Raw genomic sequence first — 15,741 nt, 5'->3', positions numbered from 1 at the left:
CATGTTTTTTAGTTGTTCCTAAACCGTTTTTGTGTGTGTGCCTGTGTCAGGCTGGATCCTGCTGGGGATGGCTGCTGCCATCAAGGAGCATCATTGCTATGGGGTGGGGGTGCCTGGTCTGGTCTAGGTGGGTGGTACATGCCTAAGTAACATCAACACGTATGCCAAAGGTTTCCCAGTAGAACATTGTATTTTAACAAGATGGTCAATGTTATTTACTTCTCCTGTCAGTGGTTTGAATGTTGTGGCGGGTCAGTGTACATGGTGAGACATGATCTCAGCCAGATTCCAATTAGTCCAGTGGCGGCAGAAGACAATGCTTCTTTAGTCCAAGAACTTCAGCGGCGTCTTTAGATGCCAGGAAAAATATATAAAATGCAAAATTGTTAGTCTTTCCCTTGGTACGGACACCTACAGTACATGTACAGGGTTATTCAAGCGGCAATTTTGCAATCAGTTCCACATGAAATGCTCAGGTTCTCAAGAGTGCTGTACACAGAAAGAGATAATCTCAACAACTCTGAGTTGCTAAAACAGAGTTTGACGGCCTATTTTCCACGTGTGAAAACGTCAGCATCAGCGTGAGAGGCCGCAGATGCTCACTGCTGGTTTACGGGGCGGACACACGCCACCGTTCTTTTACGTGGTGATTGCGCTGGGGACGGAAGTGCCTCTCGCACCTCTGAGATTACCGAAGGGGTGAGCGCAGCTGTGTTCAGCTGAGCAACTCTGCCGCGGCTGCTCATCTTTGCCAGAGATTTTTATTTATTTATTTTTTAATTTTTTTTGGTGTGAACATTGCGTTACGTGCGCTCAATTAGGGATCAAATTAGGTAAACAGTGAAGGGACCTTTGTTTTCCAGTTGTTTTATCATTCAACTCCACTTCTACGCTCCTAATTACTCATCGCCCCCCTCCACGGGCCTCTATGCTCATTAGCGGGCCCTCAACTCTGAGCCAGGGGGCCCGGTGTTTTAGGATACTGTTAAGCCTTGCCAGAACAATTCTCAGAGCATTTTTATCATTATAACAGCCTAGTAAGAGCTAATGTGTTAATAGTTTATTTTTTGCATCTCATGTTTCTGAGGTCAAATGTTAATCTTCACAAGTGAATTAAAGTGTACTTTTTCAATTCTCCTTGCACTAATTCCAGTTCTTTAAGTTGTGCTTCAGTGCATCCTCTTATCTAGTCGTACAGACGCGTATAAAACCAACTTGATTTCAAGTTGTAGCTACCGGCAGGCTCCAGCTATGCAGCAAACACTTGAGAGTATTTTCGGATATTAAAAAGAAAAAAAGCCAAATATTAATTTGTTGTTAGACAAGTACTCACAAGATCAGTGAATGCAATGATTATTTGTCTTAATTAGTTCATTGGCAAGAATAAAGGAGACGGTAGCAACACAATCCACATGGCCAATGTTGTTGGCTCAGGAACCGAATCTGTCAAAGTGTTTCATACTCCTAAACGCCGTTCCGCAAACAATATTTCTTATGCTTTCAATGTCAGAGGTTTATTGCTTTAATGTCAAGTAACTGAGCAGAAAGCCTCTATAGATCTTTAAATGCAAAACGATCTGTTGATAATTTAATCTCCGTTTATTAGCAAGATATACGTTTCTTGCTGGCGGTTCTTTTTTAAGCCTTCCGCTCGATCTTTTTGGGAAACAACACTGAAAAAAAATAAAATAAATTTGTTTATGCTGTGCATTTTATGGCCCTATATCACTAAAATGCACATCCAAGGCCGTTCATAATCTATGTAGTAATCTAATAGCTCGAAGCAACCTCCTGAATCTTTGTCCACATTCCCTCTAACTTTCAATTACACACTTTGTGAACAAATAACAAAAACCTGGGCCGGGGCATTTCATGCATTAAATAAAGCTACACAGACAAAGTGACTAGACTGACTGATAACAGCCCAACTGCCGCCGAGCGGATTTATTCACTCCCTCGTCGTTCCATCTTTCTGTTCCTTTTATTTTTAATTCTATACAGGAGTAAAAAAAAGAATCTATTTTTTGTTTTTCTATATTTCTTATTACATCCCAGTGTTCTGGCTTATTGTTTATGATTACAGCTACTTATTATGTTGCTTTCCTTGTGATGGAATAATAAAAAAAAAAAGAGGTTTGAAGGCCGTAAATGTAATAAACGTTGTTGAGCAAAGCAACGGCAAAGGAGCAAAAAGAGCAGGAGTGGGCATCTTTGCCTAACTGCTATAGATTAATTGATCTGGCCATGAAGTTAATGAGCTAGATCCGTTTTAAAAGAGACAAGTGCTGAGACAGAGGAAGCTAATGGTCTCTCACAATGTGGAGTGGTAGAAAAGAGAAGGCTATTTTTCTTGGGACATATACTTTATTCTCCGTGTGACAGAACCACAAGGTAACTGCCTGAGCCCATGACTGCCTGTTGATGATCTGGGGTCATCATCCGTGGACTACGAAGTGCACGGGAACTGAACTCGAGACTCGTGGATATTGTCTTTGCCAGTGAGTTGGATTTCATTTGACGCTCAAGTTTGCCCTCACACACCACAACAGAGCGTCTAGATAACCTGGTAGTGGAGGCGGCTTTTGTGGCTTCCGTTTGCTTCATAGGTTAGATTGATCACATCAGTGCTGCGGTCGTTGTGCAATCGAATGCTGACAATGAAATCTTCTTGCTCACATTTCGTGCCCTTCTTTGTTTTTCTCTCTGCTGGTTGGCAGCGGGCACTGAGCCTGGTCAGTCCCCTGTTAGATTCTGATTACAGCGTAGATTGTACTGCAAGCACATGTTAACTGTCTGCTGCGTGACGATATGTTTTTCGGGGTGAGTCCTTCTCTTCCACCATGCCAGCCGCCGATGGATTGGCAAACACAACGCATAGCTGTGTTTTCCGGAATACCTTGTCGTCCTTTGCTTTTCGATCTGAAACGCCTCCTCGGCACCTTGGCGCGCGGTCGCGTCTTCCTGAAAATGACACTGACCCGAAACCCAACGTGCCGGGGCGCGATGCAGAGATGCACAGCCAACTGCCAGTGCAGCACTTGGTTATGATGAGCCTGTGCGGAGCTCAAAGATTATATAGCTCTCTTGATCTATATCATGCACACACACACACACACACACACACACACCAAGGCGCACGCAGACACACAACTCGTGCATGCGCTTTCAGTAAGCCAGATTTCCCAGTCGGCTGGTCTGTCATTGGCCGGCTGTTCAAAGGGAAAGTGTGGGCCAAAAAAATACTGGCTGTGAGGTTGTCATGGTAACAGCCTGCCCAGGGGCGTGGGCTGTCTGCTAAATTGTTCGCCGGTTTGTTAAGGCTCGCACACACACACACACACACACAGACGCACACACATCTTAATTTTGAACAGAATGTGTCTTCCTATATTCATTGTCTCGCAGACACATGCTCTGTTCATTAGCATTAGCAGTCAGACTGTTGGATTTCATATCCGTATGTGAGGCGAACAGAATATTAGATATCACACACAGGCCTGTTTATTTTCTCTCGCTGGACACAGTCTCATCTTGTAGTTATTTTACTGCTGCACTGCCCTCTGTTGAAACCAGTCAAACTCACACGTAGCAGCACTGAATTCCTTTTCTGAATATTATAGAAGCAGAATGCCAAAAAACAAAGCAGATTTCTTTCCGTAGACGTTCTTTCTGTGAGGTATCGCTTCGCTGTTCTTGTGCACGGCCACGCCGCTGCACAGCTTTGTGCTGAGTTCCAGCCCTAATTGGAGGATATCTCAGCTTTCTCCGGGGGTTTAAGTATTGTTCGCTGCGGATTTCTGCAGCGTCAGACGCTGCTGCTTTAGCCTGGTATGTCAAGATGAGCGGTCAAGAGGACGAAGGCAGCGGAAAGTTTAGGTGTGTGCGCGCGAAATTTATGCGTGTGTGTGGGTGGCGGTGGGTGTAGCTGCGTGTTTTATCCTGGACGTGAGGCTCTGACAGGGCCAGAATGGACGGGTGATTAATGATCAGGGGGAGTGTTCTGTGGGTGGAACTCCTCAGCGCCACGGCTCTCAACAAAGGCAGGCGAGGTATGCTTCGAGCGCCGCACTCCTTTGACCGTCTCTTTATTCCAGAGTATGCCGCTCCGGCCCTCTCTTACCCCTTTGCATTCTCTCTGTCTTTGAGATTAGCAGGTGATGACAGGGGATACTGGAAACTTACACTGACCAGACCCCGCAGAGTGATGTCACCACAGTGAACTCTGGGTGCCTTCAAGTAAAAAAGAAGCTGCCTCCCTCGTGAATGGTTACGTACGTAGTCCCAGATCTTTGAAATGAGTGTTTGGTCCTCCTGTGATGGCACTTAATGTGAAAAAATTCTCAATTGTTCTTAAATCAGGTCCTGTAAATGAATAAATCATAACCCTAAAAGGCAGTTTACCCTGTCTTTTAATATCCTGCAGGCACTTTCTGATGATTCTGACAAGCCTTTGTTTCAACCCGTGCCTCGGTCTCAAATAATTGTATTGTGTTTCTCAATGACCTTGCAAAGGAATGGAACACCTGGGTTGGAAAAGCAGCTCATTACGTGGATTGTGGCTGGAAAATGAACAATGACAGAAGAGCGAGACTGAATACCAATAGGCTGCGGCGCTGATTGCCTTTTTTTTTTTTTTTTTTTTTTTTTAAGATGTTGGCTGTCCTGCCACGTTTCCCCGTTCCCTCCGTCAAACAAAGGTTTGCATTTCACCTCTTGATTGAGATTCTCGGATTTGTCGCGTAAACGGATCTATGCGGGCATGCACTTGGCACGCAGGCAGCCGCCCGTGGTTTGAAAGTGTTGCCTTTCTGAGTGACTGAGTAGCGAAATGCTGAAATAGGGGTCAACTGGGGTCTTGACCCGATCATAAGCCTGTCTGCGTGAGTGTTTGTGACTGAGTGGGTGTATGCATGACTCCAGTGCCTCTAAAGACTGTGATCCATCCCATGTGATGGATGAGGTCCAGGGTTAAGGGTGTATTGCGGGGCCAGCAGTTGTACTTAAGGATCACTGATTCAGATTCACTAATCTGAATCAGTGTCACGCACACTCTCTGCTTTAAACCCTCAGACACACACAGTTGGTATGTCAAAGCTAGAACTAGTAAAAAGGTGGAATAACTATTTTATGAAGGGAAATATCTGATAAATAGGACTTTGATGTGCTTAGGATTCAATGTTGGACTTCTAGAGAACTGTTTAAGTATTAAATATTTCATGTTACACAATGAAACGTTCATCAAAAGATCTACGATTTATCCAGCACCTTTCCACACCAACTACTTCATACATTTGATTGCATTTCCCACAATTTGCCGCCAAGCCTTTCCTGGCTTTGAAACCTCATACACACTTCAGAGCGATGCCTACGGAAAAAGTCAGGGGATGACTTAGCGTACTGTAACTTTGATAGAGTTTGACTGGGAAAGCCATTTCAAATCCCACCTTGGTCGTAATCCTTGGGATTGGGCTTCTGCAATTTCTAACTCCTACATTTTTCATTTTATCTTGCGCATACCAGGTGATGCTTACGTGACAAGCTAATGTCCCTCTCCTTCTCCGTTAATCCTTCCATCTCCAATCGCTTTACGACTTACGTACATTTTGAAACTGCACTTTCTTGAACACATGCACTTCGCGTGAAACGGCGCCCGTGTGCTTCCACGTGTGATGCAGTGTGCACCCTATTATACGCTCAGAAGGCATATTGCTTAGTCTAACTCCTCAGCTCTAACTCCCAGCCCTGCACTTAGGCCGTTCTATAAGCCCGCTCACAGAGACTAGCTCATATCGCTGCATTTCTCGTATAGGGCTTATTCTAGCCAGTCCTTACGCAACTGTTGCGGTGAAAGATTATCAGCGTTTTCCACAAAGCGTACCTGTTTATGCTCAACATTCATATTCAGATCGCGCTCCTTTTTCGGTAGTCTACTTCCAGCCGGGGAAAATGACAGCGAGGATATCATCACATCATCTCTGGTGGTCAGGCGTGCCATGGCATGAGGTCATCACAGATGATGAGGTGCGAGCAGTGATCCACAGCTGCCATAACTCTGTCAGCTGAATGAGCTGGAGGCACGGGGAGAGGAAGACGGCCCTCCTTAACATAGTTTCGAACCCGTCAATCAAGGCGCTGAAGGAGCAAGAGGAGAAAAGGTGGGAGAAGCGAGAGAGAGAGAGAGCAATTCATTACCAGTGGGACGACCAAAAAAAGAAAAGATGTAAGGGTGCGGGAGAGGGAAGAAGAAGAGGAGGAGAGAACAATGCAGAGGGAAGCCAGTAGGGACCACTTGAAAGGGATGGATGTTTTGTTTCTGCATGCAGCCGGTTCAGTCGTGGGTTATTCTCCCACTGGGTAGAGTAATTGCTTGTTGATCTAATGTTCTATCCCCTCCTGTCCCTGAAAACCAACACATTTGATGAGTGAAGGGTCTTTTTTTTTTTTTTTTTTTGTCTGTGGTACGGGAACTCCTGGCCTCCTCCAATCTAAATATTCACAAATCAAGAGAAAAGACTTTGGGCTCAGTTCCAAATTCAATGAAGCATAATGCTACTCAGCCCACCGCTGCTCGCCCTTAGAAAGAGACCTTCGAGAGTTATCCACATCGCTTTCTCATGCTCTCTCCCTTTCTCTCTTTGCCCATATGTGTTTTCTTCTCCTCCCTCTCACTCCGAGGCAGATCAGTAAGCAGTTAATTAATGAGTTTAATGCTACGATTCATGCACTTATTACGTGTCAATTAGAGAAAGAGCCTCAGCTCCGGGGTAGGAGTTATAATCCAGCCAGACATCTATCTTATGTTGTGTCTAGAGTGTTTGCATGTACGTGCGTGTGGCTGCCTATTTGTTTTTGCCTGGCTGTCACTTATCTCCCTTTCTCCGTAACGCTGATCGCAGCATCTTCGCTCCTCCGAGGTAGAGGCATTAAATTATCTCAGGTTCTGTAGAACATATTCAAGTCAAGTGGCGGAAAATGCGGGCGCGCCATCTCGTTTAATGAGGTCAGCCGCGGTTGCATGTGTCGCCCGTGTAAATCAGTTGGGTGAGTGTATTGTGTATTGAGGAGAGGACAGCGCCGATGCCAGTGCGGCGTCGCGGGAGCGCTTCCCCGGGTTTTGTTGTGCGGGCATTTGTGCGAGACTGAAAGAGTGTGTGCATTATTTGGCTCGCAATTTGGCTTTGAGGCGCTGCTATCTCAGACAGCTGAATCAGCACAGCCTCCTCTGCCTTTCTCTGCACTTTTGGCCATTTATGAGTGTCCAGGCCTAGCTGCTCTCTGTCTGTAAACACACAGCCCGGGGGCAGAACCCAATGCACATATTCCGCTCACACTCCATTAAACACGCGCTGAACAACCTATTGTGATCCCCTTTTCGTACGAGCAAAGCAATATATTCGAGGCTTTCTTGCTTACTTGTGTGTGATGACCATCTGCATGCATGCGGCTTCCCGCTCCCCTTGAGTTTTATGCGGGAAGGATGATCACACATAAGTTCTCTCCCCTTCTCCCGCTAAAAATGAATTTTTGATCTGTGTTTTATCATCTTGTAATCTCCGATCTCGTTGGAAGTTATTGCTTTATAAAAACGGCTCTGCAGCTGGTCCGCGCTTCTCCATATGGCCGGGGAGCACTTTTAAAAGTCTCAATGTTCTTGTATTTGAAGGGGCTAGATTTTGTCATAGATGGAGTCTCGGTGTTATAATTCAAGAGAGGCTGCAAACTTCTTCCAGTTTGCTTTTGTAGTTCTCCTCAAAACTCTGTGGAAGTATTATACACTCTCACTCTCATCTGTGGTTTTCAAGACCACTCCGGAGCCCTTTGTGGTTGTTGTGGTCGGGCCGCGTGTTTGTATGTGGTGGTCTGGCTGTGTGTGGACAGTGTTGTGTGACCAGACATGAGGTCAGTCAGTTAGCTTTCGGCGCGTGTCTGCCAGCCACGCCAGAGGAGATGGAAGGACTGCCGCTGGCCGGGAAGCAGCTTGAGTCGTGTTCGTGCAGGGCCCCTCTCTTTCCCTCCACTTGATTTCTTTCTCCCTCCTTCTTTATCTCTCTATCCATCACTAACAGCCCATCAGCGAGGCGGGCTGGTATGAATAGAGGAGTCATAAAAACAGGTACCTGCCCTTGTAACCGCGTAATAAAGTACACACACGCGGGCTTCCAAACCCGAGCTCCAAGTTCATATTTTAATGGAGCGTAACATTTTAAATTAAATCTTAAAACCTTATTGATACAAAGGTCTAAAGGTTTTTCTTGCATAGACTCCTACACTTTCCACAGTTTGAAAAGCCATTGAAGGGGAACGGGACCAACTCCTTGTCATTGGTGCTTTAAATAGCTCTCCATTTACCAAGCTCTTCATATTAAAATAAAAAGCTCTTAGTAAGATACAGTACAATCATTTGCGGTGAGCAAATTCAATGCTGATTTAACCGAGCTCTCCTGCTTTTAATATTCGAAACACTTGGCTCAGCCAGTGGCTCATCATTGTGATCAACTCTGTCCTTGTCTGCAGACTTTTGCTTAAAACCATATTTCTTCTTGATATTTACCTTGGCAGCATTTTTTTGTTTTTTTCTTTTTTTTTAAAGCAGTTCTCTTTACGCGCTGCTTTTAGTGCATTCGGTGAGTATGAGTATACTCCACAGTCATCCGCAGACAAGCCTTTGAAACCTTTTACTCAGGCAAATACGCACAGCCTTGTCCCATTAAATTTATAACCCCTCCCCCGATGGAGTGCAGCACACCACAGCTCGCTCCCCCATCAGTAAGCCTGCTAAAATCTTACACATTCATCATAGTTATTATAGTCGGTAAATCCTTCCACACGGTGCAGAAACTCTTCAGCTTTGTATTCTTTCGGGATATGAGGGTAAATGGATTAGGTTATTGCCTGTGCTTAGGCACAGTGATATCAGCCACAATAATCTTTGTCCTCCACTGTGGGCTTTAAAAATTGCGGACTCCTACACATCACGGCAGCCGCGTCGAACTAGTGCCAGCAGGACTGTTGCATGATTTCTTGTCACGGAAGGACCTCATAAAAGCCAGTTGCATGACTCTGGCTGTATGTTCAGGGTCATCAGAGCTGGTTCTGACCTCCCTGGGGCCTCGAGCGAAATTCTGCTCGGTGGCTCTCCTGTCTGACCCAGACGCTGTAACACAGTCACATCTCACACCACAACAGTTTAACAGAATAATTATACCTACACAGAGTAGAACTGGGTATAAATAGTCTCTAAATAAAATCTTAAGGTAAGGAAATAACAGCATAAATATCCTTTTCCTGAATACTTAATTACGTAATTATTTTCTGAGGGATGTGTACACACACTCCCCAGTATGCCGGTCTAATCAGTCATTTTAAATTTAACGTTTAATCAATAGTCAATCTCAATCCATTGTTTTCATTTTTTTCCACAGCTGTAAATAAACCTCTACTCATAATCATGGTATTGTTTCAAAATTATGCGCCCCTAAGAGGAGAGCCACCACACTCGTATTGTCTGGACCGGCCCCCCTCAGAGGTTGCTGCTGTAAAGCACGAGTTTCATTTCGTGCGTGCGCGTATGCACGAATGTTCACACGCGATGCAGTCGTCTTTTCCGGGCCGTAAACACCGTTGCCAGTTGGCTTTGCCAAATGCAATCAATCATTTTATTTTTTACCTTCATTTTTGTCTGGAACAAAGTCACAAAATATGCCGCTGGAAGCGTCTGGAGAACAAGCAAGAAACGGATAGGTAGATAGATGGATAGATATGCTTTATTGATCCCGCGAGGGAAATTGTTGAGTTACAGCAGCGGAATACAATAGAACACAAAAAATATATACAAATCAAAAAAGTTAAAAGTTAAAAAACAAGTCTTAAATGTTTGCAATATACACCGATCAAGCAAAACATTATGACAGGTCTCCCTTGTGTCTCCAAAACAGTTGTGACTCATCAGAAAATAGACATGGGCCTTCTGAGGGTGTCCTGTGGTGTCTGGCAACAGGATGTTGTTAATGGGGGTCTTTGGGTCCTATGAGTTGAGGGGAGGGGCCTCTGTGGATCATCCCACAGATACTTGATCAGTTTGGGATCTAGTGAATTTGGAGGCCAGGTCAACACCTTGTGCTGTTCTTCATGTTTTTTGAGTTGTTCCTAAACCGTTTCTGTGTGTGTGCTTGTGTCAGGCTGCATCCTGTCGGTGTCACTGCTCTGGGGTGGGGGTTCCTGGTCTTGAACACCTTCACGAATGCCAGGTCCAAAAGTTTCCCAGCAGAACATTGAATTGTCACAAGATGGTCAATGTTATTCACTTCACCTGATCGGTTTATATTACCCATAATGTAACTGACCCTCCAACACAGGCAGATACTCAGAGTGTAGCGGCAGCCTCAAGCTGAAAAGAAGAGCCGAACTTTACACCTTTGGATTATTTTCACTTTGAAACAGGTTACAAAGTTTAATTACTGTATGATATCAGGGTCTGTAGTCTTAGAATAAAAATGGATATAGGTTATTGTTTGCACTTAACAGGAGCTCTAAAACACTCAAACTGACACATAATATACTTAATCCTTACATTCAGTCCATTCATTCCAGCCCTGATCATCACCAGCCATTCTAGCTAAAGGTTATATCAGACCGTGACCCTGGCTCAAGCATTGTGCCTGGCTTATGGATTATTTTTTTCTCCATTCCTTTTCTGACCATGTCTTTCTCTTGTTACAGCATGTCCGCCGGGTACGTTCAAGTCAACCCAAGGTCCGGGTCTTTGTCTTCAGTGCCCTCCAAACAGCCGCTCCACCGCTGAGGCTGCCACCATCTGTGTGTGTCGCAACGGGTACTACCGCGGTGACGCTGATCAGCCGGATGAACCTTGCACCAGTAAGTGTACAACACATGACACTGCTGTACACATTGCTGTACGCACGCCAGCGCTGTCTTAACAGTTGCATTCGTGTAGGACAAGAACGGGTAATTGGCATGCCCGTGTGTCCGCCTTAGTGTAAATGCATATGTGACATTAATACTGAATGCGCTGGTTATGCATATACGCCATTATGCATTTCACAGTGACATTTTATTCTGTCTCGCCGCCTTTGTGTCTCCTTTGTGTCCGTCATCAAACCAGCTCATGCAGCAGCAGCATTTAAATGAGCACATATCCAAAAGTCCTTGTTGGTCGTCTTCTCAGTCGGGTCATGATAATCACAATGCAGGCTTTGCATCATAGACATCTCCATCACTGTGTCAATGAGCTTCTTCTCTGTTTCCCCTCAGTTATCTTTCTCCCTCTGCCCTGTCTATCTTCCCCTCTCTCCGTTTCTGCTGCGATTCTCTCTTTCTGTCTGGCGTCATCCCCTGAAGTCCTAATTACTCAGGCAGATGCTGCGAAGCTTCGACACTGTCCTGCGGTTATCCGCTGGAGATCGAATAAGGCCTCTCACAGCATCATAGTTATCTTAATATGATGTAAAAGCAATATGCTAAGCCTTCCTGTCGTCCCTGCTGACACACAGTTGCGCAGGAGGAGAGCTTAGACCCCAAAAAGTTTGTTTACCTGTCTTCCTTTCGCCACCACTGGGGAGCGTCTTAATGGTTTGTTCTCCTCACAACAGCAGACCTGGAAGCATTATTGGTGTGGCTATGTATTCATTTAGTCCTGATTTATTCACACAGAGCTAGTTAATTGGCCTCAGGAATGGGCTCAGGACCACACCACTTCCCTAATCGGTTAGCAGCCGTGTGGCCTTCACAGCTAAAATGTGTATTCATTGCACCTCTTTCGCCATGTATCCTTTTTATAGCTCCGAATAAGTGCCCCGAAGCTTCAGAGGAACCCCTGCGCAGCACGGCTGTCTGCTTCGAATGCTCCCCAAGTGTAGCCGTCCACACCTTTAGGCTTCAGATGTTCTCAGCGGATGACACCCCTCTTTCACCTTGAGTTTTCCCTGCCCTCCCCCGGTATACTACACAGGCTCTCTGGTGGATGTGTGAATGTTCCATCAACTATAGCATCTGCCTCCACCCTGAGGCCTTGAATATTCCCCGAGCAATCTCCACAACAGCTCCCCGCTGATGATCTTGAGCAGATCCCCGTAGTCTGTGTTTCATTTCCAAATGTGGCCTGCTACATTTTTCTGTCAGTCTTTCTGGTCTTATCTCCTTTGTCAATTTTGCCCTTTTTTTTCCCCCTCCGCTCTACATCTGTCCTTTGTTTTGTTCCTAATGTTCATTCTGGAGTGATTTCTTTATCTAATTACATAACTTTTCCTGACATAAAACCAGAAGAAATAGCTGCTGTTAAGGTCAAATGTACACACTGCACTCTGGTGCATTGCATCAGACTGTGTCCACATTTTTTTGCCTATGCACAAAAAAACGCCGCTTTTAACATCATTTTCAGTTGCTCTTCAATTTATGTTAACAGACGTCTTTTGCAACAGCACATTCAAAGCTTTCTCTGAAGGCTGAAGCATACAGTAGTAGCTGAGCTTGATGCTCCGGATGCCCTGGAGCTCAGCAGGGGAGGGCCAGCGAGATCATCCCAGTAAGAATCTCTTTAATGCTTCGGGGTCCTGATAAGAGCACTGCGAGAGTAGCTTAAATCAGGCCAGTCTGTAGCAGCTGAAGCTGTAGCTTAAGCGCTTCTTGCTGGCATCAGAGGCACAGGTCCCTGTATGCTCCAGATCAGTCTGATTAGCTTCTGATTGATTGTCCAGCACATGGCTCTGTAAGTAGGGGGGCCTCGCGCTACCACCACCCCCCATCCCCCACCACCTTTTTCCTTCAGGGATATTAACATGCTAAGACTGGGATGCTCCCCTCCACATTCCTCTCTTCCTTTTTCTCCAAGTCCTCTACCCTGTGCTGACTCCAGCCTGTTGCTGAGGGAAGGAACACCGCAAGCGTTCCGTCTCGCTGCGTGAAGCCCACTCCTCTTAGCTAGGCCTCCCAGCGTAGCGGGGACTTGTGGGACAATGGTTTTGCATTTCACTCCATCCCCTTGCCGTCCCTTCTCTGGGCTCCATGCCCCAATCTGAACAGACGTACCTCTTCTTCCCCACGGGTGTGCATGTATGAAAAAGGATACAGCTCCAGCATGCTGGCCTAGTGTGCGTGTGTGTTTTTTTTTTTTTTTTTTTATTTCTCAGCGTGTGAGTCAGAGGAGGAGAATGACAAGCTGAGTGGTAACTGAGGGGAGTCAAGCAGTGAAACCAGTGCTTATTGGTCCATACTGGGGAAGGGGGCGCACTGATTGAGCATCCTGGTGTGAGAAATAGTGGAGATAAGAAAGGAGTGTGATGGGGGGAAAAAAAAATGTCAAAGATGAAAAAAAAAAAAAAATCCGTCAACACAGCTGGAGGGACGTGGCAAGGTAATATTTGAATATGTACGTTTGAAAATGAGTTTGAACTGACATGATGAAGCAGCGTAGAGAAGGTCTACGAATATATATCTGAGTAACACACGGTATGAGAGTCCTACACCGACACAGTGTGAAAAAAAGACCCCCAAAAAAACTTGCTGTATGTGCATGTTTATATCTTGGAAATTACAGCACCGTTGCCAGCCTTAACCAATTCACGATGAAAATCTCTGGAATGTAATTGAATCAACATAAATATAGGGAACGGGAAGGAAAATAGTATGTTTCTGATGATGTTTCTGCATTCTTCGCGTGCACCGCATTGGCTCCGGATCTCATGGCTCCCACTCAATATTCATATCTGTGGCCTGTCCCCTAAAAGCCTCCTTGAGCCCTGTCAAACTCTGTCTGTGCCTAGTACTACAAACAAAAACCTTCCTGACTGAAAAGACAAGGTTATCTGTTTTTCCATTCCCCTTGCCGTCCCATTTAGTTTTTTTTTTTTCCCCATTGCTTTTCTATTCACTGCCTCTCCTCGCTCCTATTTTTTTTTCTTTCAAAGAGAAAAGGCAGTAAGCCGTCAAAGTGCATAAAAATTCTGTTCATTTCTCAGATTTTTTTTTCCTCACTTTGCGTCTGGACTCAGTTGAGGGTGCTTCCCACAGCTTAGCCTTCATCTGGCCAGTTTCCTCTCACTGTAATGCAGTAGTAAATGGAGCTAAGTCAAGGTAATTCTCTGGCCTACTCTAATCCCTGTACTGGCTTGGAAGACATAATGCTCAGAACTGGTGTGCACATTCATGCACACATGTTCCAAAAAATGACACCAGTCTCTCTGGCGCATGCAATGATTAATACATGCAGAGTCATGGAGCATTCAAAGTTATTGCATAGAGAGATATAGCTGCAGCGTATTCCATTTGCGTCTCCCCTGAAAAGGCATTGTAAATGGACCCACAGCTAACAGGCTGCGCTGCGAGCACTCTGTCTGTGACTCCCTCAGTCTCTCAGAAAGAACCACATTAGTCCTTATAACATGTTTTATTTCATGTCTCGCCAACCCCTCTTTCTTTCACCCACCTCCTCTGGCTGTGATCGGTATCTCCACACGGGGACTTTCTGTCGGTCCCTCAAGGCCTGTTTCACATCATAAAAACAAACAGTTTGAAAGAAGAGCAACGCCAGAGAATTCAAAGGAAAGACGAGTATGCGCTATGTGGATATTTTTAATGTTTGGCACTGGAGCACTCAACAGAATGTTGTTAGTGGGGGCCTTTGGGTCCTATGGGTTTAGGGGAGGGGCCTCTGTGGAACTGGCTTGTTTCAGTGCATCCCACAGATACTTGATCAGTTTGGGATTAGGGAATTAGGGAATTTGGAGGCCAGGTCATCGCCTTGTGCTGTTTTTCATGTTTTTTATGTTTTTTTTTTTAATTGTGTGTGTGTCTGTGTCAGGCTGCATCCTGCTGGGGATGGCTGCTGCCATCAAGGAGTGTCATTGCTATGGGGTGGGAGTGTCTGGTCTGGTCTAGGTGGGTGGTACATGTCTAAGTAACATCCACACGAATGAATGCCAGGTCCAAAACTTTCCCATGATGTTAGTCACTTCACCTGTCCCTGGTCATAATGTTATGGCATGATCAGTGCTTTTGACAGTTCTGTACATTATGATTTACATCTAATACCTACACCTACAGTGGTTTTAATGTTGTGGCTGATCGGTGTACATATCAGTGAGTGTGAGGAGGACATGTGGGGAGTGGCAACGCACATATGGATATTGCAGAATCGTAGTAGGTATTTCACTGAAGGTCATTTTTGTCTAAAGTTAAAAACTCAGTGTAGCACGTTACAATCCCAGTGCTGGTTTAAAAGCGTTAGGAGTGATCCACCCCTTCTTTTATTTCCTAGTCCCATTCATGTGCATTACATACATGCAAGTAAAGATTTTGAGTGATTTGTTCATACAAATACTGCGATCACAGGTTCTATGTATCTGTATTTACCTGATGTTCAAATAACCTTTGTCTCAAGGTCAGGAGGACACAGGAAAAAAACAGATTTAGCTTTCTCTCATCACCTCAATTAGTAATGAGGATATGTTTGATAAATTACATGTACACCGAAATGTAATTTATGCTTGAGATAATTAGGTTACATTTTTTATAATGCCCTTTCAAGTATAATATAATGTGATGTAACAGAATTACACTTTATGTAAAAATAAAGTGATGACTAAAGAAACATGTCATGTTCAGAAAAATAAGGTAAACAAGATTATTCTGGGTGTATTGTGTCTTTATGCCACCATGTAAACAGCTTACACGGACTATTCCGTGACTCACGGTGTTGTCAGCAATGACGTGTGTTGTTGTTACATG

At 44.9% G+C, this 15,741-nt stretch overlaps 1 protein-coding gene across 1 annotated transcript in view; it reads left to right on the top strand.

Annotated features, from left to right (window-relative positions):
* Positions 1-15,741, top strand: part of ephb1 (EPH receptor B1) — a 151,183-nt gene that overhangs the window by 79,903 nt on the left and 55,539 nt on the right. The window contains exon 4 of the mRNA XM_084546494.1: positions 10,720-10,875. Within this exon, the coding sequence (XP_084402620.1) occupies positions 10,720-10,875 (156 nt within the window). The remainder of the gene's footprint in view (positions 1-10,719; positions 10,876-15,741) is intronic.

This window comes from Chelon labrosus (assembly GCF_963514085.1).
Source record: "Chelon labrosus genome assembly, chromosome: 6".
In the NCBI taxonomy this organism is placed as follows: domain Eukaryota; kingdom Metazoa; phylum Chordata; class Actinopteri; order Mugiliformes; family Mugilidae; genus Chelon; species Chelon labrosus.
The sequence above is the reverse complement of the archived record's forward strand: the minus strand, read 5'-3'. Positions and strand labels throughout refer to the sequence as shown.